At 46.2% G+C, this 27,782-nt stretch overlaps 2 protein-coding genes across 8 annotated transcripts in view; one reads left to right on the top strand and one right to left on the bottom strand.

The window, feature by feature from the left end:
- The window catches only part of MCPH1 (microcephalin 1), a 253,530-nt gene that overhangs the window by 45,716 nt on the left and 180,032 nt on the right, over positions 1–27,782 (bottom strand).
- LOC134810808 (uncharacterized) lies at positions 253–18,068 on the top strand. The gene is made up of 5 exons (XM_063816858.1): positions 253–337; positions 2,441–2,480; positions 3,118–3,224; positions 3,488–3,575; positions 16,056–18,068. Exons 1-5 carry the CDS (start codon positions 253–255, stop codon positions 16,570–16,572), a joined length of 837 nt encoding a protein of 278 aa, XP_063672928.1. The 3' UTR covers positions 16,573–18,068.

Here is a 27,782-nt window from a genome sequence, read left to right as displayed (position 1 = left end):
TTAGCCGGGCGTGGTAGCGGGCTCCTGTAGTCCCAGCTACTCGGGAGGCTGAGGCAGGAGAATGGCGAGAATCCGGAAGGCGGAGCTTGCAGTGAGCCGAGATCGCGCCACTGCACTCCAGCCTGGGAGACAGAGTGAGACTATGTCTTTAAAAAAAAAAAAAAAAAAAAAAAAAAATCCTGACGTTAAACGGTTCAGGAGCTTTGGGGTTGAACACACCCTGGTGCAGGAGGTGATGCCCCCTGAGAGGGCATGGCAGCTCCGTATGCCCTGCTCCCCGGCCCCGGGCCCTGTGCATCTCTTCTCTGGCTGTTCATTCACATCCTTTCAAAATATCGTTTGTGATGAATTGGTCAATGTTAAGTGTTTCTCTGAGTTGTGTGAGCTGCTCTAGCAAGTTACAAATCCCAGGAGGGGTTTGTGGCAACCCCTGATTTACCGCTGGTCAGGTAGAACGGGGACCTGGGACAAGCAATTGGCATGGGTAGGGGGGCAGGCTCGTGGGGCTGAGTCCTTCACCTGCTAACTCCAGACAGGCGGTGCCACAATTGGATTGTAGGACACTCAGCTGGTGTCTGCAGTGAACTGCAGAATTGTTTGGCGTGAAAAAAACCCATACATTTGGTGTCAGAAGTATTTTCTCTCTGAGTGTGTGTGTGTGTGTGTGTGTGAGTGTGTGTGTGAGAGAGAGTGTGTGTGTGTGTGTGTAGCAACAGTAGTAGCAGTAGCAGTAGTAGGAAAAACAGGAGTTTGTTTTCTTTTAGAGGAACAGTTCTGCGTGCAGCTTGCAGCTGGAGAGGGGTCTGGGAGGCATCTGAGCAGAGGTGACAAGCAAAGCCACAAGGACATGGATTCATTTTCTGCTAAATTTGCAGTTCAAAAGTTCCAAGTTTCAATTTTTTAATATGAAACAGTGTCCGTGAAACAGTTCTTGAAAGAACAAGAAAGGTTTTTTTTTTTTTTTTCTGGAAGAAAAATCAGCGTCTTATGTTCTTAGTTTTAAGGAAATGGGCATGAAGTCGTCTCGAGTGTATGAAGACAGTTCTGTCAACTTCTGGCCTGGGAGACCCCCGGGCTCTGGGAAAGTAGAGATAACAGACTTGAAAATCCATCCTTCTCTTGGAAGTGGGCTTAGGGGTCTGTACTTTCTAAGCAGAATGATTATAGTTTTTCATCATGGGGGAAAAGAAAGCCTTAAACCAGGGAGCTAAAAAGAAAGAAGATAGATGCTGTTCTTTTTCCTTTCCCTGGGCAATTTTGTCACTGCAGAAAGGAAACAGGCTGGAGGAAGATTATGGCTTTTGCTAAGAGTCGAACTAGAAAGACTAGAAAGAGCAGCACACAATGACAGTTGACGCCATACTCTGGGATGGTTGGAACAAGCAGTGAGATTTAAGGTAAGTTATAAAAGGATATTCTAATCAGTAGCCAACAACATGGCTTGAACAGGTTAAGTAAAAGTTAAATGTCATAAATGAAGACGGCTGATTGTAGCTTAGAGTTTGTCTAAAATCAAGGTGGCTCGTGTTTTCCAAACCGCCTTCTGTCCGCATCCCAGCTCTTGCAAAAGAGAAGAGGGCTCAGTGGCAACCCAGCCCCACACATCTGCATCTATTTAAGAGAACCAGAAGCATGAGCATTTAACAGTCTGACAATGGAGACAAGAGGATGTCAAAGCAAGGAGACTCTCAAGGCCAGTAAAAATAGCGAACATGACTTAGAGGGTCCTTACGGCTCTTGGCAGTAAAGGCCTCAGGCGAAACCATGTGTTGTCAGGCCTGGGAGTATGGTTTATATAATGGGCCTTGCTTTTAATACTGAGATGTTTTAGGATGTTTCAGAAATAAAAGTTGAGAGAACTGCCAAAGAACTTATCCAGACAAAAAAGGAGGTGATGGCAGAGGAGGGGGTGTATTAAGGCAACCATGAACTGCACCCCCCTCACCCTCTGTGGTTTACCTGGCAGTGTGTGTGTGTGTGGGGGGGCGGGGGGCATTGCTTTGATAATGAGATTCCCGGCAAAAATAAAATCTATGATGTTGTCAAAGAGCACGGCAGGCGAGGCCTGGGAAATGAGAAGTGGCTCACTCTCCTGGGGCATCCTCCTCAAATTCTTATTTTGTGCAAAAAGTAAAAGTGCATCAGGATAATCGCTCCCGGCTTGGCTTTTCCAAAAGCCACATACAAATGGGACTTTCTGTTCTCCATGACGAACTAGCAGTTAAAGGAAGGCGGAATGTATTTTTTTCCCCTGACTTTCGCTGAAGGCGATTCAGACAACTGACACTGGAACTCAATGAGCGCCAAACTTGGAATTTTTTAAAAGCATCATTTGAGGTTTTTTTCTTTTAAGGCTACATAAGTGATGGGAACATAATCGTCTTGGGAATCCACAAATAACTTTTTAAAAAGTCATAAATCTGGATTTCATGCCTCATAGTTTTCAACAACTGCGAGAAATATGTCAAAACTCGAACGCGGTAGGTTTCTGTCCCCGATAGTGGGCACACGCTGATGCTCTGGGTCCCGTCATGCGCTTTGGTGGTAACTGCGTGAACTAGTCAGCAGCATGCTGCCGAGATGCCTTGGTTGCTTTTCACTGTCGTTTTTCAATATTACGATAAAATGCACAGGGAAAGAACTATACAACGTATAGAAACTTTGATTTCATCCTTAAAAAATGGTCTGATAGGTGGCATAGAAATTTGTAAACCTTATAATAACACGAAAGCAGGTCCACAATGTCATTGAAAGTTGGGGTTTTAGGCGAGAATTTGGGCAGGGCCACCCCCAGCAACTCTGCAGTATTCTGTGGGTCTTCATGCTTCAGAGGAGAAGCTTATCCTAGCTGTGCATTCTCGTCGCCTGGGAAGCTGTTAGAATGTTGTTTTAGGGGCCCCACCCCACGCTAATTAAGTCAGAACACGGGATGGAGGGTGGTGAGGCCTAGGCATTAGTGATTGTTAAAGCTCCCTAGGTGAAGCTAATGGGCTGCTCAGGCTGAGAAAAGATTTTACCATGCCCGTGGTTCTCAAACTTGACTGCTAGGGCAGTCACCCGGGGAGTTTGAAACAATTCCAGTTGCTGGAGCCCCAACTCCGAGCATTCTGACTGAAGTATACAAGGTTTGGCCGGAGTAGCAGGAGTGACAAAAATCTCCCCAGACGATTCCAATGACAGCAAAGGACCGAATGAGAATCACGGAGGCTCAGAAGAGCAAGCGGGTCCATATCTCTAACAATAATCTTACATCTGTCAGTGAGCACTTAGCAAGTGAGCCCTGCTGCCCTGCACTGAGCACAGGAGAAGAAAATAGAGTCCCTGAGTCCCTGTTCTAACAAGCTTGAAGGTTAGGACAAGAAATCAGGGCAGCAAATGCAGTGTCAAGTCTAACAATTAGAAAGACACCCAGTGAAAGATGAGCTTCCTTTTCGATGGATACAGTGCTACAATTCTCAACGCATTTCTCTTTTGTGATTGCCTTTAGGCCGACGTCTGCCTTTCCTCTCCTACTCATCTGTGAGCACCTCAACACCTGCTCAGCCCCCCTGCCACCAGCCGGTAATCACGGGCAGGTGAGGCCTGGCATTGTTTTCACTGTGCTCAGCTCATCAGGGTCCGGGCAGGCCGTGCGACCTCTCCCACCCTCGCACGTGAGTCAGCTCTGTCTGCCTTTCCTGGTTTGCTCTCCAGTTCCTCTGCTGAGGCTGGAGTCCTGCTGTGGGCTCCAGCTCACCTTGCTGGAGGTGAGCACTCCCCTCAGCCCCCGCCAATCCTCACCTCCTGGGGGTGGATCAAAAACACTATTACAAATAGTTGGTCTGGCCTTTCCCAGCTCCACCCACTTCTTGGGGGTGAATGGATCACTTTATTGCCAAACAAATCCGGGCCTGGTAAGTGTATTAGTCCGTTTTCATGCTGCTGATAAAGACATACCCAAGACTGGATACTTTATAAAGAGAAAGAAGTTTAATGGTCTCTCAGTTCCACCTGCCTGGGGAGGCCTCACAATCATGGCAGAAGGTGGACAGCACATCTTACATGGCAGCAGACAAGAGAGAAAAATGGGAAGCAAGTGAAAGGGCTTTCCCCTTATTCACCATCAGATCTCCTGAGACTTATTCACTACCATGAGAACTGTATGGGGGGAAATTGCCCCCATGATTCAATTATCTCCCACTGGTTCCCTCCCATAACACGTGGGAATTGTGGGAGCTACAATTCAAGATGAGATTTGAGTAGGGACACAGCCAAACCATATCAGTAGGGAAGGAAAGATTTCTTTCCTCACCCATTGCTAGGTTCATGGTTGGGGCCCTTCCCTGTAACAAAAGAGTAACAAGAGGAAAGCAGGCACACATATTTAGTATGTGTTTCATGTGACTCAGGAGTTATCACAAGGAAAGGAAGACCCACAGAAACAGGCAAACTTGGGTATTCTGTACTTAGGTTTGATGAAGAGTGGATAGTGGTGGAGGAGGTGATTAGACAAACTGGGAGTGATAAACTGGGGTCACTGAGAAAGGCCTGTTTGTTCTGATTCTTCTCTGTGCTCTGTGTCTTCAGAGACAAAGATGTTCCTTTCCTCCAAGTATTGGGAAAGACTCTCCCAAATGAGGATCTTATAACCTGCCCCAGGGGAGAAGGGCAAGGAGGGGAAAGTGAGAGGGGCCTTCCTGCTTTTGCGATTTTCTGAAATGCCAAGGTGCTATAAATGGGGACAATGTGTCCTGAACACCATCAGCCTCTTGGTTTCCAAATGCATTAGTCTGTTTTCATACTGCTGATAAAGACATACCCAAGACTGGGCAATTTACAAAAGAAAGAGGTTTAATGGACTTACAGTTCCACGTGGCTGGGGAGGCCTCACACTCATAGTGGAAGGTGAAAGGCACATCTCACATGGTGGCAAACAAGAGAAGAGAGCTTGTGCAGGGAAACTCCCCCTTATGAAACCATCAGCTCTTGTGACACTTATTCACTATCACGAGAACAGCATGAGAAAGACCTGTCCCTGTGATTCAATTACCTCCCACAACATGTGGGAACTCAAGATGAGATTTGGGTGGGGACATAGCCAAACCATGTCACCTAAGCTTGCTAATGCTTTACTAGTTTTGTTGTGGATGCCACACCTTCTCACATACACCTTCTCACATACACCCTCCTCCTTACTAGAATATCTCCATTCAGCACAGCCTTGCTACCTGTGCGGGAGGGGGCAGGAAGCAGCACATCCTCCTGACACTCCCTGGTTGACAGGCACTGGTTTATGCTGCAGGACCTAGGGAAGTTCCCTCCAACTAGGACAGGGATCTTGCTTTAATAGAACATGAACACCCACCATATATAGGTTAGGTTTTTAAATGAAGCCTTTACTCAAAGCCATGGTTTGGTTCAAGATGTATAAAATGCAACACGGACTGTTGTGAATTTTCAAGTTGAATTGCAATGAATTGTATCTGATTTCTCAAAAGCTTTTTACTCTCTTCTTTTGACAGTTGCTAGATGTTTTAGATATATTATTTTATGTGCGAGTAAATGGCAACAACCTCATCATTTCAAGGCTTCAGTAATTTGTGTTGCCTTATAATCAGGCACATTCTTCAAAGTATGAACAAAGTACTCTCCAGAATCTTGTAACACTTTGGAACTTAGCAATTTATTGTCTGCCTACAGGAGCCAATGAACTTATCAAAAGCTTTACAACTTATTCACAATTTTTTTATTAAAACAAAACTTACCAATGTGGATTTAGTTTTTTAAACAAGCAAATTGGCTTTAAAAATTTTTTACAAAGCCAGGCATGGTGGCTCATGCCTGTAATCCCAGCACTTTGGGGGGCCAAGGGGGGTAGATCACTTGAGGTCAGGCATTCGAGACCAGCCTGGCCAACATGGTGAAACCCATCTTTACTAAAAATACAAAAATTAGTTGGGCATGGTGGCAAACACCTGTAATCCCAGCTACTTGGGAGTCTGAGGCACGAGAATTGCTTGAACCTGGGAGGTGGAGGTTGCAGTGAGCTGAGATCGTGCCACTGCACTCCAGCCTGGGTGACAGAGTGAGACTCTGTCTCATAAAAAAAAGATTACAAAAATAATGTCTGTGATTCATAGAACTTAAAAACAAAATTTGATCTCTTGGCTTCCTTCTGGGGAAGGCCCAGACCAGCAGCCACTGACTTCATCCCTGCTTAGAGTCTAGAGTCCAGCTACTATGTGGTCTGGCTACTCAAAGCACAGTATTGTTATTTCATAAGACAGTAGAGGTTTACAGTTACATCTTGGTTTAAGGACATATTGTTCGTTTCCATGATTTATTTGCTGCGGAGTCTTTGGTCTGAAATGCAAACTCCCATCGCATGACACTTTTCTGCTTTTGGGGAATGCATCGGAATGAAAGGCAAGGACTCCCTGCTCTAGTTACAAAACTTACCCCTGGGTGAAACAAGATTCTCTGCAAAGAGTGTGAGTCCCAGGCGAACAGGAGTACAGACAGGGAGGAGAGAAAGGGCAGTGACAAGCTCTCAGGAAGGACAGATTCTAGCTGGATATCAACTTTTGGAAAAAAGAATATAAAATTCCCCCAACATGAGTAACCATTCCAGATTCAGGGACCCAGTAAGAGCGGGGCTGGATGTCAAGACACCTGGCCTCTTTCTGGGTCCCCAAGCACCTGCGGTGGGACCAGGACCACTGAGACTCACAGGGAGAGGTCAGGCGACAAGGAGGGACATAGGGTCCTGTCGGGGTGACCTGACTTCTCTAGTCCTTAGTTCTTCCCCTATGAAATGAAGGGATGGCACCGCACAATTTCCTGATTTTCTTTCCTTTTGAAAGTGTTTGATTCTGTGGTTCCTTCTGATCTTCTTGCTGTTACTCTTCCTTACTTAGCGACTCAATTTCCCCCCAGCTAATTTCAAAAGCTTCCATTGTACTTAAGTTGGTAATTCTAAGAAGTTTTGTTCATAGTATAAAAGTAGGCTGGGCCGGATGTGGTGGCTCACACCTGTAATCCCAGCACTTTGGGAGGCCGAGGCAGGCAGATCACCTGAGGTCAGGAATTCAAGACCAGTCTGGCCAACATGGTGAAACCCTGTCTCTACTACAAATACAAAAACTAGCCAGGCGTGGTGGCACGCGCCTATAGTCCTAGCTACTTAGGAGGCTGAGGCAGGAGAATCACTCGAGCCTGAAAGGCAGAGATTGCAGTGAGCCGAGTTTGCGCCACTGCACTTCAGCCTGGGCGATAGAGTGAGACTCCGTCTCAAAAGAACAACAACAGCAAACGTAGGCTGGAGAATTCTGACATGTGCTCTCACATTCCACTGTATTTTGACCGACCCAAGCAAAGAGTCTTGGAGGTTTGTTAGGGAATGTTTAATTTTAAAAATTCATCATTAGGGTAGTGGAGTCTACAACAGAGATCTGATCTGAATAACCTAGTTTCTACTTCTCGGTCAAAAGCTCTTCTGTTGGCTGGAATGTGGCAGGCAGTGGGTGAAGCACATTGCCGGCCTCCAGGGCTGAGAACAGGGCTCCGTGGAGAAGCTGTGTCTGGGATGGCTCCATGGAGGGGCTGTGGCTCCTTCCAGTGCAACCCTGGCAGGCCACTTGGCTGCGGCCTATGACAGCATGGGGGCTGAGCTAGGTGAGACAGGGAAGGTCCAAGATAAGGCTCCAGTCCCCATCCCTCTGCCACCAGCAGAGTGTGCCTGTTTCCTACTGGCCAGGGTGTGTGTGTGGATCAAAGGAGACATATGTCACAGATAGGTTAAAAAAAAAAAAAAGTCAAAGTGAATAAAATAATTTGTTGAATACTGATTTTTAATCTTGTAAAAATAACTCTGATATCTTCACCAAATTATTTTTGAAACTGACTTGCAAATCAAGCATTGTAAAAAGCACATTTATTTCTTGGGAATCGGGTCCCTTAGTAGACCTGCTTTTAAATGTAAGATGGAATTGTAGCATACAGAGTATTGACTTGATGTGAAGTTCAGAGAATGCAAGTGGCAGTTTCAGAGTTCGTTACTAAGTCGCAGTTTGGATCCTCTTCTTAAAACCTTGCACAACCTGCTTTCTGATTATTTATCTGAAACCAAGCTCAGCCTTATGAATAAGGAGTGCCTATGTAACTTACTGAAAGCAGGAAGGTACTTCCATCCCCAGATTCCCATCCCATACTTCCTTGCTAGTACCTTCCACATCATCAGTTATATCCTAAAATGCAAATGGCCCTGGGGAGAGAATGCATTAGCTAAATTCATATAAAGGCATACACGCTCTACAGGATCATTTTCGAGCAAAGGGTATGTGTTTAACTTTTAAAATCAACTTTACTGAGGTATAATTTAAGAATGATGAAATGTAAAAATTTTGATGATTTTGACACATTGAAGTCATAACACCTCAATCAAAATATAGAGTATTTCCTTCATCCCGAAAAGTTCACTCATGTCCCTTTGCATTCCATTGCCACTCCACCTCTGGACAATCACCAGTGAGAAAACTGAAGACAAAACTGAGCTGGCCCTTCTGAAACTATTCATGTTAATAGGACTATGATAATAAGCACATTCCTACGAGCCCCATGACCTCAGAGACATGGATGGATACAAAAGCAGTGTCCGGCGGTAGACGCTGATCACTTTCTGATTTGACTTTTCTTAAAAAATCACTTTTGGGGAAACTGAGAAAATACAGGCTGAAAACTAATGTTTGGGGGAGAATGGCAAAAAGTGCAAGCAATGACGTCAGGAGACTGATGCCCTGGGTTTATAGTACACCGGCCGCACACACACACACGGATGCACACTCACGGGCACACACATGCGCCTATGTACACAGACACACATGCACACACAAATATACATACATATATTTTTTCTATTTTAAGACCAGACTTGCCAGGCCATATTTAGTTTATTGCATCTCTTTAAATAGCCAAAATGAAATAAAATCTGAAAACACAAAGCAAATATGCTTCCGAGAGTGGGGAGGTCAGAACAGGAGCAGAGTTAAAAAGAGTAAAATATGCAGAGTTGGGCCAAGAGGTGACTAAGAGGGAAGGAGATGATAAGATCTGTCACAAATACCTGGAGCTTGTAAACAACAAGGAAAGCGACAAACCCAACCAGCCAACAACAAAGGGTGACCAGGAATTTGCTGTGTATTAAAGAAAGGAAATGAACCAAAAGGCAAGCAGCCTTCCCCGCTTTGGGGCTCTGAGTGGGAAAGCACAGCCCAGCCCCCGCCACTCAGCCCCACACCCTCCCTTCCATCCATTCCTCCCGCATGCATCCAGATTCTCCCCAGAGAGGCTGGGGTCTGGCTTTCCCTCCTATCCTCACAGACACTGCTGAGGCTCAGGTGTCCTGCGGACACCTCTGGTTGCCAGGCCACTTCCCAGTGGGACTCTTGATCCTACCTTCATTTCCCTCCATGTCATTGCCATAGAAATCCGCACAGAATGCAAGGACGGTCCCTCTCCTGCTCCAGCCACTGCCAGACAAAGTGTGCACCGCCCTGCTCTTGGTGCTTAAGGCTCCCCACGGGCTGGCCCCTTGCTGCCTCCCTCCTCGCTAGCGAGCACCCTTCCTAAGTCTTTCTGCTCAAGGACACTGGTTTTCCTGAGCTTGGCTCTCACCTCACTTTGTGCCTTGCTACTGCCTTCCAATCCGATTCCATTTAAACTCAGGAAGTTTATGGAGAGCCTTCTGTATTACATGCAGTGGATTTAAAACTATGAAAAAATTCTTCAGAGCCTGCATTCAGGAAGCTCATCATCTAGCAGAAGAGACATACTTAAAGAATTAATTACTATGGTACATTGATTACCCTTTTTATATGATAGTATTTATACTGGTGATATAAAAGCATTACTGTGAAACCATGAAAGAGGGTGACACTAATTTCTCTAGAAGCTCTGGGGAATGCTTTCCAGAAAAGCTTCTCCTTTAGATAATTAGGAAAGGCTTGTGTGTGTGTGGCGTGGGTATATGTGGTATGTGATTGGGTGTGTGTGTGTGTGGTGTGGGTATATGTGGTATGCGATTGTGTGTGTGTGTGTGTGTATGTGGTGTGTGTTGTGTGTGGTATGCACTGTGTGTAGTGGCATGTGTATTTAATGTGTGTGTTGTGTGTATGTGTATGTATGGTGTGCATGTGGGTGGGTGGTGTGTATGGTGTGTGTGTTTCTGGTGGGCATGTATGTATGATGTGCATGTGGGGTGTGGGTGTGTGTAGGGGTAGGGGTGTGTGTGTGTGTGTGTGTGTGTGTCCCATATGATGGAGGACAGGTAGGGGGTGTCATGGCGGGAGGGAGATCGCCACAGACGTCCGGCTCCCTGCAGGAGGTGAGCAGTCCCGTGCGGGCAGCCGGTATTAGGGCAGGAAGAGCCAGGAGGCAACCAGGTGGCTGGACGGAAGAGGAGGTGGGCAGTTTAAGGAGAGGTCTTGAAGGCTTTGCTCAAGAGTCTGAACTAGAACCTTCAGAGAAGGGAAATGACTAGAAACTGGGAAGCACAGGGTGCCCTGATGAGAACTGTTTTCCAGAGATGCACCTGCAAAGACAGCTGAGAGCTGTGAGGGTGGAAGCTGCAGGAATAATCCTCTGGAAAGTGCAGCTGCCCAGGTGGGCACAGCTGGGAGGTCTAGGGACTCTGTCTCCAGGTGGTGGCTGCAGGGAGGCCTAGGGACAGGTCTCTCATCTCCAGGTGCTGGCTGCAGGGCCACAAAGCCAGCCCCCAGCTCACAGGGAGCCTCAGCTCTCCTTCCTGGGGGGGTTCCAGTCCCTATTTCCTCCCTTGGTGACCCCGTAATGGCCCTTGTCATCTGCCTCTGCACTGCTGTGTTTAGCGATTCTGAACGGTGCATGGAAGTGTGTTAAGTACCATGCTCCCGTCTCCTGGGTGAGATGTCTGTCCAGTAGTTCTAGGCAATGTCTCCTCAATGCACTCACCCTTGATGGGAGCCCATAGCTGTAAAGGAACTGAAGGCCTCCAACGTGCCCCCAACGATGGCCTGTGTGCCTCCTGCGTTGCTCAGCTATTGAAACATTGCCATGACCCTCACAGAGGTCCAACCCTTTCATTTCATAGTAGAATCGTTTTGTTCAGCGTTATTTAGTCAGTAAACTAAAAACTTAACAAATCTTTCAATACAAAGCTGTAAGGTTTTTCTCTTGTCACATGTATTGTAAAGTCTCTGCCCCACCTAGGAAGATGTGATGTCACACGCATAACCTGCCTCAGTCAGAGGTGTGCTAGAGATACTCAGACTCTGCTGTAAGCTGGAGAGGCACCGCCAAGGGTGGCCAGTCCCAAATGGTGGCCAATGGTAAATGTATCTGAAGGAGCAGGCTCTTAAATGTCAAAGATGGACACTGTCACTCCCACAGGAATACCAGTTACACCTCCACCTGTGCGCTGAGGGCTACAGGTGGCCAGGCCAGCACCCACAGCCAGCTAGAGAAGGTCTGGCGTCCCTGCTGGGGACCCTCTCTCCCGTGCACTCCCCTGGGGGCCCCTGACTAAGCACTATTAGAAGTAGCACACTAATGAGTCTTAAAAATACCGCACTCTTGCCAGGATGAGTAGGTTTTGCAGATTTGACAGCAATGTCCTGGCCTAATCCTTTGGAAAAGGACAAGAAATTCCAACCTGAAGATTTCTGTCTCCAGCAACCCAGCTCCAGATATTTCTGTAACTTTTATTTAGCATGAAGCAAACTATTAACCAGCTCCTGTGGGGAAAAGGTTACTTTATTGACCGCTTCCTAGCAAATAGAACATAGAGAAAGAAAACCACAGTACTTTTCCTCTTTGTTAATCTCTAATACAATTCCCCAGAGTAATGGTTACTTTTGAATTAGTAATTGCATTGAAGCAAGTTATTGTTTTTCTTTGGTTTCCCTCATCTTGTACATAATTACAAAAATTGGTATATGGGAGCAAGGAGAGAATTCCCGCTTGCTTTATTTAATCTTGATAGCTGATTTTTAAAAATACACATAATCTCTAATTGAATCTCTCTGTAACTTCCTACCCTCACTACTTTCAAAAAAACAAAATGAAGATAAAAAGTAAATCAAGGGGAAAACTACCAGGAGACTATTTCCAACAACAGATGACTCAACAAGCACCTGAGAATTTGTTGTACTTGTGTGTACTAAGCTTCTGAACTTCCTGTTTCAATAAAATACCAAACAAGTTGTGTTTCCTTTACAAATAAGCTATTACATCAAGCCCTGTTCCTATAATTTCAGGTTTTTGTCTCCATTCCAACATTTTCTTTGGCAAATGTAGAAACATTCTAATTAAAGTGGAGAGGAAAACAAGCATCATTCATCACGGTGAGAATAATGGACAAAGAACATCCTCGGTTTTTTCATTCTTTCACTAAGCCACGCTCTACTTTAAACAGTTGGGGCCTGGCGTCATGCAGTCCCTGACTAACTCCTAGGTAATGGCTTCAAGTAAGCCTGAGTCACTTGAAAAAAAAATTCCAAAGGTATCGATAATTCCTGTCACAAGCTTCACATTCCTTTAAAAATATCCTTCCGGTCCGCGGAGGAAGGCATTCCTTTTAGGTAATCACGTAACAACATCAAGGCTTCTTTTTAAGATACTGAGATTAGGAGGGGGCCTTCCTACTCATGACCGTGGAAGCCTGAGCTGGAGGGAACATTCCCACTTCCCAGGGGCGCCTCGGATTTTCACTTTTATCAGGACTTTTAAGAGCCCCGTATTCGCGCTAGGAAGTAGCATCTCAGTAGGTTTCACGCTTTTTAAAATACAGGCCTTAACGAATCAGAACTAATTAGGGTCTTCTCACCACCCAGCTCAGCGGGGCTGCATGTGCGTGTGTGCACACATGTGTTTTAACGCTGAGCTGAGATGAGAGCAAAAGCTGCTTTCATTTAAGAGCAATGCATTTTGGAAAGTTACCTTCTGCAATGCATCGGGCGGGAAGCCGCAGCTCCGGCCTGCCCACACTCGGCAGCCATCCGCTCTCTGAAGTGTTAGGGCGCCTTTCGGGTGGCCGGGGGCTCTTCTTAGTGCCACCACGCAGGAGGGAGCCGCACTGCGCTTCCTCACCCACACAGGGGCACGGCCTTCTCACGCCTGTCGTGAAGCCGCCCGCCGGCTCACACGAGAGGTTTTGCTTCAGCAAACATTGGGGTCGCTTGGGGGAAATGGTGTTTACCTTTTGGAAAACCTTCTTGGGTGTTCGGGAAGAAAGCCTGCTTTGCCCCGAGGAGAGCTGTTCTGGTGTGTGCCTCTCCCAGCCCACTCCTTCCTCTGCTGAGCAGGTGGGCCGGGTGGAGCCTGGACAATGACATCCCTCACGACCGCCCCCCACCCCATCCCCTTCTTCTCCGCTCATGTCTGAGGCTCAGAGCTGCACTCTGGCCGGTCGCCGGCTCTGTCTTTGGGTTCAGGGCTTCTGCTTTGCCTCCTACTTTCCAATCCCTCCCCTCCCTGCATGAGTTCTGTTCCTGACTGTGAGATTCTGAAAAGCTTGGCAGGTGCTGCATCCTAAACTTGCTCTACAGACCATTTTCCCCACCCTGGCTCCCCAAGGCTGGTGTGGGAACCCACGTATTTCCCAGGTACACGGAGTCTCTGGTGCTCACTCTGATTGACCGCCTTTGCCTCCCAGAAGCATCCCCTTTCCTCCTTCCTGCCTCAGAGCTAATTTCTGTGTCCGGGAGCATCCTCACCCTGTTGAGAGGGGGCACAAGTATAACTAAATACGTGAAGGCCCGCTGAGCTGATGTTGACTGGAAAAGGACATTGTCATCTGGAAATGTGGCTGTTTATTCAGCAGACATGAGTGGCACGTCCTCAGTGCAAGGCTCTAGGTCAAGTGCTGGGGGCAGAAAGACCAACAAGCAGGGTTCTGCCCTTCCCTTTGGAGAGCTCACATTTCTTCTAAAGAGACGGGTAAGTGAAGGGCGGGCCCACCTAGGATGTGCTTATGAGGGAGAGGACCAAGGTGACGTGGGTCACGGAAGGACAGTAGACCATATTCAGAAAGGAGTGGGTTCAGGAGGGGCGCAGTGAGGTGTGAGGAGGAGAAAAGCAGGACTCTGTTGAAGGAAATGTTCCCAGAGACGAAGAAATTAGGAAAGAGAGGGAAACTCCTCTTCATTCCCTCTCCCTTCCTAGCGCTGAGCCCTCCCTCCGTGTTCCGGGTTGTCGTGTCCACAGCAGCACCAGCCCCCAGAGAAAACCCAGCAGAACTCTTGGCCGAGCTGGTGAATGTTCTGGGCTGGGAGAGGGCTCTGGGTTCCTGGGGCTGTTTGTTGTCTTTTATTTTTGCACAGTCTTCGGTATTTCCAATGGCACTTGGCACAAGTACATAAAATTCATCTTACAAGACATATTTGCCACTTGTAGCCAAAATCTGGAGTCTACCTTTTAGTCCTGTCTTTAAGGAATCTCTTCCTAGAAGTCTAATGTCTTCCTGAAGCTGAAAAAATAAGACAATGGTGGGAAACGCTGGGGCTTGCCTGTGTCCTGCTTTCACCATTGGCTCCGGGTCGACAGTGATGATGGTAAAGACGGCGTCCATGGTGCCTTGTGAGCAGCCAGACCCCACACAGGACTGAGGCTCATCCATTTGCTCCTCTAATTCTCACTGCAGGCTTATAGGCAGGTGATTTTATTACCTTCATTGAGACTCAGATAAGGTACAAGAAGTGCTGAGATCACACACCAGGCAGAGGGCTGTGTGTCCAGCCTGCTTGGATGCTAAGCCCATCTCCTGCCCACCTTGCCCCATTGCATCCTTCCTACCCTCTAAATGTGGTCTACAGGATGGTTTTAGATTCTCTGCTGATTTAATTTACATGAAGAAGCAATTGGTTGCTAACTCTGACCGTATCCTCTATACAAGAGTTTTCTCATTCATTCTTACTGTGTGTCCTTCTGTATTTTCTTAGCTGGTTCTTAGCTATTTCATGGTCAATAATGTTTATTCTCCGCTGCACGTGTCTTAGCTTTTTAGGAGGCTATCAATTTCAGCAGAAAAGAGATTTATTCTCACGTTGATCTGGCTGGGGTTTTCAGTTCTACCGTTTTCTGGCATCGTTGCATTGTGGGATCTGTGCTGGTCTCCGGGAATACAAAGCCCAATGCCGTAATACTGTCTCCTGGGCCCCTGTTAGCCCAAGGGTTCCTCTGTGCACCCCTCATCATGCCCTCATACTCACGAGCTCCTGCACCTCCACGCTGGCTCCAGAGTCTGGCTTCCTTACTGCCCAGCCCATTGTGCTGGGTCATCTCCTACGGCTCTGGCGGCCGGGTCCCCTTGGCTGCCATGTGTACAGGCTCATGAGATGCCTACGTTAGACACAATGGAGCCAACTATCCTGACAGATGGGGCTACTTCCCTTAGCAGATAAATTCCTTTCATCTCTTTACTGTGTATAACCTGCCATGATGCAGGCAGGGGGCTGTGCCATAGACCCACTCATGCAGCTGCAGCAGAGGCTAAGAAGAACGCCAGAGCTCACTGCACCCCTCCCCTACCTTCCAGGGGAGCAAACGCAAACCCAAAGGGATGAAGTGACTTGGTCCAAGGCACAGTGCCAGTTCGTGGCAGAGCTGAGACTGGAGCCCAATAAAATGATCAACATATCTTTCATGTCCATGGAAGATGTGTCACACGTGGCTTACGGTGTTCAGCATGCTTGGCACGCATAAAAGGGCCACTCCACGGGTGTGCTCTACATGCTCCTGCAAACTGTGCTGAAGGACACAGAAACATACTTTTTTGTAAAAATAAATAAATGAATAAAAAGAAAGAGACTGTCTCATGTGACCCATATTATTCATTTCTTAAATTCTTCCTCTGACTCTCACAGGCTCCTTTTTGGGGATTAATCGTCTTCCCTTTTTGTAAACTGAAAACAAATGGTTGCACCCTAACTTTTCTGATGCTTCGTCATCTGTAAAGGGCCGTTGCCTGCCCAATTGTATCTGACTCTATTACCATCTATTACTGTCTGCATCAACTCTTGCCCCTGATGCTCTTCCCTGTGCAGCAGCCGGAATGATGCTCTGAAGACCTTCTTGGACAGTGCACTCTTCACTCAAGCCTGCAGCAGATGGAACGATGCTCTGAAGACCTTGTTGGACAGTGCACTATTCACTCAAACCTGCAGCAGCTGGAACGATGCTCTGAAGACCTTGTTGGACCATGCACTCTTCACTCAAACCTGCAGGGCTCCCGCATCTCTTCTGGAGCAGAAGCCCACCTGCCAAATCATCCCGACTGTGCTGCTGCCTCCTCTTCCCCACTGGCTCAGCCATCCATCAGGCCTTGTGCATGCAGCTGGCCAGCTCCCTCTCCAGGCAACACTTTTCCCCTGCATCTACTTGGCCAACTTCCTGATCTCTTTTAACTCATTCACCTTCTCAATGGGACCGTTTAGCGCTGTGGACTCGAGTCCGCACTCCCGACCCATCTCCCATGTTTCTATCCCTTGTTTGCTCCTACAGTACATACCCTATTGGCTTATTCCATTCACTCATTCCTGTGTGTCTCCTCTGCTGGAATGAAGTCTCCATGTGGACAGGGATCCTTGCCTCTCTCACTCCCTGACGTATCCCAAGTATGCAGGCAGTGCCTCGCAGCTGAGTGGGTGCTCAGTGAATGCTTTTGAATCAATCAGTCATCTCTGTTTTACTGATAGGGGAGCAAGGTTCCCAAAGACAAAGTGATTTGTGCGAAGTCAGTAAGTAAGTTAGCAACAGACTCAACCTCAAGTTGCCTGTCTTTGACAACTATATAGTCTTAAGATTTACAAGAGGTTCTTGGTTAATACATAAGTCAAAAGTAGATTAGAAAAACTTCGATTTTAAAGAACAGTTTAAAACCATTATGGAGCCCCTGAGGAGAAGGAGCTAAAGTAATCTCTCTTCTATCCCTTTAAACTAGGTCCTCTGCAGCCTGATGCTCTGACCCCGAGGGCAGGTCTTTCCACATGCTGTAATTTAGATTCTGACATATGTATGCCTCCCCTTCCCTCTGTGTAGCATCGCAGAAATGAGAGATGGCAAGTGACAGGCCAATCCTCCCTTCCCCTGCAGTCCCCTGCAGTCCCCTGCATTCCCCTGCAGGAGAACACTGAGGTCTTCGTAGCATCAGTACTTTCTTCTCCAGAAAAAAGACCAGTTGGCGATGCTCCAAACAATCTGGCCTGATGCGAGCAGTCTCCGTGCCCAGGACGCCCTCAGCAACACGGACACATGAGATCTAAATTCCTTCACTGTTTCAGAATTCACTGGATATGATCAAGGACTGCTATTTCTTGGTAATGCCCTAGGAGCTTCTATGACGGCCCACGAATGAGTGTTTTGGAAAGATTAGCATGCTCCAAGGGAGTGGAAGCCCTCTGTGTCCTACCCTGGGCTGCACTGCAGTGAAAACTCCAGTAAAATTCCACAGCTGTGACTCCCAGGGTCCAGAGGTGCCCTGGGTAAACCACTCATTCCACTCTGACCCGGCTCATGGCGCTCTGCTGAACATTCCTAACACAAAGAACCCTTTAATAGAAATGCTCTCCAGGACCAGCATAAGGAATGCTCCTGTTTGGGTATGACCTGGGCACACGGGGAGCGGGGGCTTCTGGGAGGCCAGGCTAGGCCCTGCAGCCACACCCCAGCTCTACTCAGCAAACCTCTGCTCAAACACAGCAGCCTTGCCTGGACAGCCAGCTGTCAAAACACCAATGACAACAAAAAAACATGCACCCAGGAAAACCCAGGAAAGTTATACGAGGTTATAGGAGAGAAGAGACAATAGGGAAGGCACCTGGAGCTCACCACCAGCCTTTTATCCATGCTTCTGTCTACTTGACAGAGTGCCAGCTGGGGTCCTTCTGATGGGAGGGACGGCCACTTTTGCATAAGAAGGAAGCAATGAACAGAGGTCTATTGTTGAGGAATGATCTCAATCTTTGCAAAAGAAAGTATCTTGCAAGGAAGAGGCTGTCTTTTCTTGAGAAGTCCTATGCGACAATTTTATAACATGACCTCAATAAAAATACATTGGCAATGTTCTCTTCAAAGCTCTATTTATAAGGGTGCCTAAGACCGCAACCAGAGCAAAGGCAAAATCCAGCCATAAAAACATAGTGTCTGGGTCAGGTACATGGGCTCATACCTATAATCCCAACACTTTGGGAGGCCGAGGTGGGTGGATCACCTGACGTCAGGAGTCTGGGACTAGCCTGGGCAACATGATTAAATGCTATCTTTATTAAAAATACAAAATTAGCCAGGCGTGGTGGTGTGTGCCTATATTTCCACCTACTTGGAAGGCTGAGGCAGGAGAATCACTTGAACCCGGGAGGCAGAGGTTGCAGGGAGCCAAGATCGCGCCATTGCACTGCAGCCTTAATCATAAATTATAAGTTGAGTGTGGTGGCTCATGCCTATAATCCCAGCAGGTTGGGAGGCCGAGGTGGGCGGATCATCTGAGGTCAGGAGTTTGAGACCAGCCTGACTAACATGGAGAAACCCCATCTCTATTAAAAAGACAAAATTAGCCGGGCATGGTAGCACATGCCTGTAATCCCAGCTACTTGGAATGCTGAGGCAGGAGAATCACTTGAACCCGGGAGGTGGAGGTTGCAGTGAGCCAAGATTGTGCCATTGCACTGCAGCCTGGGCAACAAGAGCGAAACTCTGTGTAAAAAAAAAACAAAAAACCACACCCTAAAAAACATAGTGTCCAAACTGCGGCCTTGAAGCAGCAATTTGACTGAGGCAGGAATAAAGCTCTGTGTTTATTTGGGGTGTAGGGGGAAGAGAAAAACAAGAGCCGGCCTGGCACGGTGGCTCACGCCTGTAATCCCAGCACTTTGGGAGGACAAGGCAGGCAAATCACTTGAGCTCAGGAGTTTGAGACCAGCCTGGGCAACATGGCAAGACCTTGTCTTCACCAAAAATACAAAAAAAAAAAAAAAAAAAAAAAAAAAATTGCCAGGTGTGGTGGCACGTGCTTGTGGTCCCTGCTACCCAAGAGGCTGAGGTTGGAGGATCACTTGAGCCTGGGAGGCAGAGGTTGCAGTAAGCCCACAGAGCGCCACTGCACTTCAGCCTGGGTGATACAGTGAGACCCCTTCTCAATTAAAACAAACAAACAACAACAGCAAAAAAAAAAAAAAAAAAAAGAAAGAAAAACGAGAGCCTAGATGACTTTAAAAATAATCGTTAAATTCAGGACAGCAGTTACTTTTAGAGAGGGAGGGAGAATGGAATTGGAGAGGGAAAGATGTAAATGGAGCTTTAACTTTATAATATTCTGTGAAATATATAATAGTTACAAGATTTAATTTATGAAAAACACAAAAAATGGAAACAACTATAATAAAATATTAAAATTGGCCAAGGTGGGAGGATTGCTTGAGTCCAGGAGTTTGAGACCTCCCTGAGCAACATGGCAAAACCCTGTCTCTACCAAAAATAATTAGCCGGGTGTGGTGGCACGCACGTGTAGTCCCAGCTACTTGGGAGGCTGAGGTGGGAGGATCACTTGAGCCCGACAGGATGAGCTGCAGTGAGCCATGATCACCCCAATGCACTCCAGTTTGGGTGACAGAACAAGATCCTGTCTCAAATAATAATAATAATAACCATAATGATAACTAAGATTGAGCAATGCTGAGTGATGGGTACACGGTGTTACACTATATTGTATTGTTCTCTATTTGCTTTCATGAACATAGGTATAAGGCAAAAAGAGATTAGTGATGATATTCTAACAGAGCTGCACAGGGTTTCCCATTCTCAGTTTGCGTTGTCGAATTTTTTCCCTACTTCTGCTCCATAGGTTTCCCCCAGCATTGTATTCTGAAAAATTTTAAACATACAGGAAAGAATTTTACAGTGAACATGATATACCTACTACATATAGATAGACTCACTTTCAACTCCTTTTTTTGTATTTCAACAAATATAGAGTATGCCAAGGGTCAAAATGAGGAATTCTAGGGGGTTAGACGAAGTTGTCCCTGGTGGAATTTGAACGCCCTTCTATCCAAATGCAGTGCAGGAGTTGAGTGTCTTGGGGCTACCTTCCCACTTTACCAATAACACTGAAGCAGGAGGAAAGGAAATTATTTGTTTCTCTAAGGGCCACGTGTCCTGGAATACGGTATCTCACCCAACCCACAAAGCACACCAGAAAGAAACCGCAAAGATATTTCTAAAGTGCTCTTAGGATACTCTTGCATTTCAGGACATTCAGGTATTTTAAAACCTAGAGGACAGGAGAGAAAGATGCCTATGTTCCACTGACCATTCACTCCACACATGGGGTGATTTCCATGGGAAAATTTCCATGGCTTCACGGGCCAGCAGTGAGAAATCACGTTACCAGGGCTTATCACTCAACATTCGATTGTCTACAAATGCCATATGAGATCAAGACCTTAATAAACATTAGCCCTAGAGTTCAACTAGGATGCAGCCAAAACCACAATAAGTAGAGTGACTATAAAAAGTAGGCATGTAGCCAATGACAGTGATTTTAACTACTCATCGTACTGAGCAAGGTGTCAAAATGTGATAGAAAGACCAAGGCCTTGGCCGGGCATGGTGGCTCACGCCTGTAATCCCAGCACGTTGGGAGGCCAAGGCGGGCTGATAACCTGAGGTCGGGAGTTTGAGAACAGCCTGACCAACATGGAGAAACCCGTCTCTACTAAAAATACACAATTAACCGGGTGTGGTGCCACATGCTTGCAATCCCAGCTACTCGGGAGGCTGAGGCAGAATTACTTGAGCCCAGGAAGCGGAGGTTGCAGTGAGCCGAGATTGCGCCATTGGACTCCAGCCTGGGCAACAAGAGCAAAATTCCATCTCAGGAAAACAAACAAACAAACAACAAAAAAAGACCAGGGCCTTGGGGTCCAAAGGCCCGAGTCTGAAGCCAGTCTCCACTGGCCTGTGAGGTGGTCAAGTGACCTCAGGCAGCCTCGATTTTCTCATCTTTGAAGCAGAGATCACCATCATACCTACCCTAGGGTTACTGCAAGAATCAAATGAGTTAGCAGATGGCAATAAACTGCTTTTCCAGGCTTATTTCCCAAAACTTATTATTATTTTTTCCTTTATGTTTTTCTTAAGCTATTGCTTGTGACAATGTCTCAAGGCAGATTTGCATCCAGCAAGCCCTATAAGAAAAATTGGTTTTTAGAACCAGATTCCAGATTAGGCCTCTGGTCAACCAGAACCCAGATACCAGCAGATTCTGTCTAGTGGCCGAGGGGCATCTGACATGAGTTTGAGAAACTGCCAACCTCCTCAGCTTCCCACCCAGGGCCTGCTTTGCTTTTTGTTCATGGTGTAGTTTTTGGTTACAATGGCTTATGAGACATTCCAGAAAACATAAACCAAATGTTTCCATTCACTTCATGCATGAGGTGATGATGGGCCAATGCACATTTAGGACAGGGTGTTATTCCCTCCACTCCATCCTCACTGACATCTTGGCTTTATTGCTCATTTTTATTTCTATGTGTAATGATTACATAGTTGGATCTGTATTTTTTTGTTTTGTTTTGTTCACTTAACATTATAACACTCTTCCATGCTCTTGAAAACGCTCTGCAAAAATACTTTTTTCAGCTTGGTGTAATTTACCTAATCATTCTTCCAGCACCAAATGTTCCTCACTCCCCCACTTTTTGCTATTATAAAGAACGTGCTAATGTGCAAAGTTTCAAAATGAAGGTACCATTTGAAATGCAACACAGCAAGATCGTTTCGGGGACAGTGCCATGTGTTTTTAATGCATGTCTTTTAGATACTTTAAAGTAAAACTAGTCTTTTATGAACTGAGACTTCTCTATTGAATTATTTTCATTTCCATAATAAGAGTTCTGCAGAATTATCTGATATATTCTGCTGTATCTTCGCATCTCATCAATTTTATGACAATTCAGGTATACAAGCATTCCCATGACTATATAATGGTTTGGAAATCAATAGGTCTTTGGCAATTTACACATAATGTATTTAGATGTAGCACATGTCATGGAAACACTTGAGATCACTAAGAAAAAGCAGAAAACTTTTGGCTGACCAGCTATTTATAGTTCTCATCTCAGAGCATAGTTAGACATTCTATTGAGACGGAAGATGAAAATGCCTGGCACACAGTAGGCAGTCACTGAAGTTTAGCACCCTTCCCTTCCCCACTGCCTTGTCTTCCTGAAAACAAACTTTGTTGTTCAGGATTTCATCATTTCCAGATGCCGGTGCTCCAAGTGACATGCAGAGCAATGCACGCTGATGTCAGAAAGCCTGGCATTTCTGGTGGGAAATCGGCCGTCGATGAACTCATTGGATACAAAGATCCTGTTTTCATGTCAATATCCTCAGTAATAAAAGATGAAGGAAGACAGGAAGTATAGCATATAAATATTCTCCACTCACTATCATTGTCCCAATTTTTACTGAAAACCATTCCCATAAATTAAGGTATCAGTCGTTTTTGAAGAAGGAAAAAATAAAAGAAAACTTAATAAGTGAAAAAGCCATTGATTAAGGTGAGCTCTGTAAAATGCCTTCACTTCTATGTCACTACATTTCCTGACCATCTATCACCACAGAAAAAAACTGTCTTCCCCGAGCCCACAGGAGGATGTTCCAGAAAAACTCTTGTTGTCAATTCATCATCCAGGTGTTTTAATATTTTTGTACTTTTGTTTTCATACAGTGATTGTTTAAGAAAAATCTACTTGTAAAAACAAAAGAATCCTTTCAGTGACTGCCTTTCCATTCGCTCTGTGCTGCAATTTCTGCCTTGCCACCTTGATCCTTTGTCCTGGTGGCCTATAAGTAGCAGGTAGACTATAAAGGATGGAAAGCCCCCTTTTGAGTCTTTTCTGTGAGAACTGGGCCTCTAGCCTGCCTGTCGTGGTGCTGGCAGACACTGCAGTGACCTGGCCCAAGGGCAGCTGGTGAGACCTGGGCAGAGAGGAGAGAGGAGCACAAGGCTTGGGTGAGAAGCCATGGGAAGAACCATGGAGAGGCTAATAATTTAGTAACATTCAAAACTGAGGTTGACTATTGAGTTTGTACCTGGAGGACAGGGGAGAGCAACGGGGGAAGCCCAGAGATGTGGCCGCCAGAGACACGGTTCAACAGTTCAACGCGTCCACATGGACTCAGGCAGTTCAGTGCTGGTTCAACCAGACTTACCCCACTCCAGGAGCCCGGCCGGACACAGCCTCCCTGGAAGATGTCTGATCCTCTCTTGCCATCCTAGCATGTCCCCGGGGAGGTGAAGGGGCTCAGCCTACCCCAAAGACCTTGGCAAATATTCCTTGCAATCATAAAGTACATTTTCTGAGGGACATTCTCCTAAGTACAATTTTCTTTTTGTTGCAGTCCCATTTTACAGTTAAAAAAAAAAAAACATTTTAAGTGAATGTATAGTTCTTTCTCTGATAACGGTGACTTGCTTTATCAAGGGATCACTGCTGGGCTGGCCTGGCTCTGGAAAAAGAATGCCCCACTGAGAGCGGCTGCTGCTATTCCCTTCCTGGAGTAGGAGAAGGTGGAGGGGACAGGAGGCACAGTGGTCCCATTTGGCCCCAGTGTCAGCCTGCCTCAAGACTAGCCCTGTGGACACTGTCAGCCACCCCACAACCATAATCAACTCCACACCCTCAGTCTCCCCATATACGCTCACTTGGCAAAGTGGAAACCCTTTCACTTCTACCTTCCCAAGATGCGAAGCTGACTTCAGACAGCTTAAGACAAATGGTTGAGAGATGCGTCAGGTTGAGGGAAGGCTGAGCTCTAAGGACTCTGCATTGGAATCTGCTGTCCCCAGCACGTAAGTGAGAGGACACTTGCTCAGATAGCTCAGATGCATAAACTGCATCACCAATAGAGTCAGGAGGGGAAGTGTCTCCTCCATGTGCTTCTGGGCATTGCTAATTTACCATCCTTTAACTTAGTCCATGTCTGTGCTCTCTGGACAGGGTCTCCACATGGACTTTCTTGCTTTCTTATCTACCCAAGCTCCCTTGCAAGTAATAATGCATTCTTATAAAGAAGCATGAGGCTGCAACCTTATCATCAGGAACTTTCTGAGACCACAATAAGCCATCCAGGCCCCAAGACTGCTATTCTTCTGAAAAATTACCAAGTGATTTATAGCTACATACAAATCCATGCCAAAAATCATAGTCAGATTCATAACAGTGAAAACGGGAAAGAATTCAATGTCCAGCAATCACCAGATGAGAAACAGTGTTCTATATCTTGAGTGTAGGGGTGATCGCAAAACTGTATACAATTGCCAAAAGCCATCCAACCACACATTGAAAGTGTTGAATTCTATTGTATGGAAATTATACCCCATAAAGCTGGGGGAACAAGAACCATGAGCTGAAATAAGACAAAACAAAACAGATTCTAAGCCAGGAGTAGATCTTGGGATAGAAATGTCTGAGGACACCCAGTTGGAATTCAACATGGCCAAGTGAGAAGTCGATTCAGAGAGAGAGCTCTGTATTTGCCAGACTTCAGCGAGTCATTTTTCCTTTCAAATTATTATTATTTTTTATAAAAGCGGCATCAGACACCCTTCTGGTCTATATAATTCAGACCACCAGAGACGTGCACGCATACTCAGGCCAAGTCAATACAGATCATCGACAGCAAAAATAAATGGCAATTTCCAACACCGAGAAGTGGAAGCAGAGGTCTCTAGCGCTGAGCCGAATGAAAAGCGCTGGGTGGTAAGCCGAGGAAACTGCGGCCTGCAGGCTGCCTGCAATGGGGCTCGGCTCCCACAGCCTGCACTCTGTTAGCAGAGCTGTTTCCATCAGACAGGAAGCAGCACAGGGAATTCTAAGTCAGGATGTCTACATTACGGGTGGTTTAAACTAAAGCCAGCGACAGGATTCAGGTGGTAAGTGTCCTAATCTCTCATCCCTTCAACCTGTCCTGAACAGAACTACCAGCTTAATCTCACCAAAACTTGCCCACAGACTTTCAAGGGCTCCCGCGGCCCATATAAATCAATGGCTTGAAGCTCAGCGTTCAGTCTTCCTTTTTCAGCTTTGTCCCTTGATACTCACTGGAGTGCTCATGGTTTCTCCTGGCCGTCTCTCACTGTTTGCCTTTATTTCAGGCTCTCTTTGCAGAATTCCCCCCAGACATGAAGTTCTAAGCCCTATGACTGGCACAGAGTGGGTAGATGCTCAATAACTGCTGAAAGAAGGGCTGTCTCCTCCACATAAAGACACGCACTGCATGGAGGCTGTACAGAGGCTGCATCAGCAAGCACCTTTGACCACAGAGGCTACTCACAGGGAAGCGTGGAGGCTGGAGGATAGAGCGTGGACCCTGGGGTCCAGCCTTAAAGGTGGGGCAGGTAAGAGGGTGTATATTTTGTCTATGCAAGACTACCTTCCCTGAGTGGTCTGAGAAACTTAGTTGGTCCCATCTGTATTATTGCCCAGCTGCCCGTTTTAAAGGAAGGATGAGCTGGGCATGGTGGCTCACACCTGTATTCCCAGGACTCCGGGAAGCTGAGGCAGGAGGATCACTTGAGCCCAGAGGTTCAAGACCAGCATGGGCAACATAGAGAGACTCTGTCTCTACAAAAAAAAATCAGAAAGCATGGGCATGGTGGCACATGCTTGCAGTCCTAGCTACTCAGGAGGCTGAAGTAGAAGGATCACTTGAACCCAGGAGGTCAAGGCTGCAGTGAGCCAAGTTCACACCATTGCACTCCAGCCTGGGTGACAGAGGGAGACCCTAGCTCAAAAACTCAATAAAGGAAGGATGGCTTCACTTGCTTTCAGAAAAACTTCTGTAGTTACAGCTGTGAGTGAACTTAGGTTAACACAAGGAGGTGCAATAGAAAAATGCACACTGTGACTGTTGGCCAGCTTCCGTGCGATAGAAACCAAGCTGCTGTGTTTAAAACTGCCCTGCAGTCATGGGATGGTGGGTCATGAAGGAAGTACAGGCCAAGTTGCTCAGCCACCAGACTTTATAAAGAGGAGGAAAGACCAGTTACATGTAATTTCTCTCTCTTCCTATGGGCCATATGGAAGGAAGGATATTTAATTGAGTATGGGAATCCAGCCAAAATGACTAAGGTGAAAGTGATGCCTGATGTCACAAATAAATTTCAGTAGAGGGAAAAAAAAATACAGTATTCTCTCCCTTTTGACATTTAGAGAGGTAAACCTTGGGAGGAGGGCTGGAGAAGGCTGCCAGAGCAGCCCAACTGCATGTTTCCGAGGCGGCCGACAACGGCTCCAGCTGCAATGGTGCACCCGGGAAAAGCCGGCGTTCCCGGGAAGGGGCTCCCAGACAGCTGTGAGGGCACCAGGCCACGCTTCCAGCTGTGGTGGCCACACACAGCTTCTCCCTCCCTGCAGTATCCACCCAAAGTGTCTCATTCAAACAGGAAACTCCTGGGACAACTGCTGTGGTGGGCACGGATCCTGCTTCACGTGTAATATGCTTGCGGTGTCTTTTATGGCTGTGCACTAGTGAGACCCCAGCTCCCCTCCCCGTGGAGTCCCCACTGGGAGAACTTTCTTTGCATTGCTGATAAATCCTTCATTTGCCACAGAAAAGTCCAGAAAACAGAGACAGTGTGTCTTAGTCTGAAAATATTAGAAAAATACAGTTTTGCTCCCAATACTCCAGCCGAACTGCTAGAGGATAGTTTACACTTAGAAAATACAACTCACTGTGCCCTCACACTGGGATGGGGATCAGAGGGGATATCTACTGCTTCATGAGCCTTGCTAATCAAAATTGCCAATTCGACTCAACAGGAGGATGCCTACATTTTATTTGGGGTTTGAGACTCTTGAATATTTCTGAGATTATCTCTGTTTTGCTATTTGTTAATCAAATATGGGGTAATTGTGCAACTAGGGGACAAAATTTGACCAAACCTGTTTGGCAAAAGAAATACGTTTGCAAGCAAGGACTTCCCCAAATAGCTAAACCTTGTCAGATGATGACTGCATTTGGAAAAGCAAGGAGGACGGGCCCATTTTATTGTAGAGTCACTGTGAAAAGTCACTACGAACTGCTTTGTATATTGTCAAATTTTGGAAAAGATGAAGTGACGTGTAGCGAACACTGAGAAATACTTCTTAAGATAGATAAGCCTTTTTAACTTTTTTCCTCCCCCAGCTATAATGATCTAAAAGAGTTAGGTCTGGAATGAATTGTATTCTGGTACCAAGTTTATTATAGATGTGAAGTGTCTCAGTATATGCAGCTAAAAGAATTGGGATAAGCAGAGATTAAAATAAAAAAAAAATTTGTCCAGTAAGAGTTTTCACAATAATCTCCATCTGCTGTGTCTCCTTTTAAATCAGTTGGTATATGTTTTGGGGGTGACTTCTGTTTGCATTAACTTTCAGCTTTTTATGGTTCACTAAACCCTAGACTGTGATATGAATGTAAACATTTCATGAAGAGGAGGAATTCACATCCCAGACGGGTAGCTGCACCAGATGCACTTAAGGTTTCCTTCCTCCCTGAGCTGCTAAATCTGTAGTGTTATTTTTAAAGTGTGTATTGATTTTGAAATCAATATGTGACTTTTGATTACAAATTCATCTGAGGGTTTCTATTACAGATTAGCAAGTTTCTGGGAAGTGACTGTGGCAGGAATGTTGGAAGATGATGAAGGTGATCAAAGAGAGTGCTGTAGATGGCAAATGTTGCCAGAAAACCCATGCGTGCGTCAGACTGGTGGGAGTTTC

The sequence above is a fragment of the Pan troglodytes genome, chromosome 7 (genome assembly GCF_028858775.2).
Source record: "Pan troglodytes isolate AG18354 chromosome 7, NHGRI_mPanTro3-v2.0_pri, whole genome shotgun sequence".
NCBI classification, from domain to species: Eukaryota; Metazoa; Chordata; class Mammalia; order Primates; family Hominidae; genus Pan; species Pan troglodytes.
The sequence above is the reverse complement of the archived record's forward strand: the minus strand, read 5'-3'. Positions and strand labels throughout refer to the sequence as shown.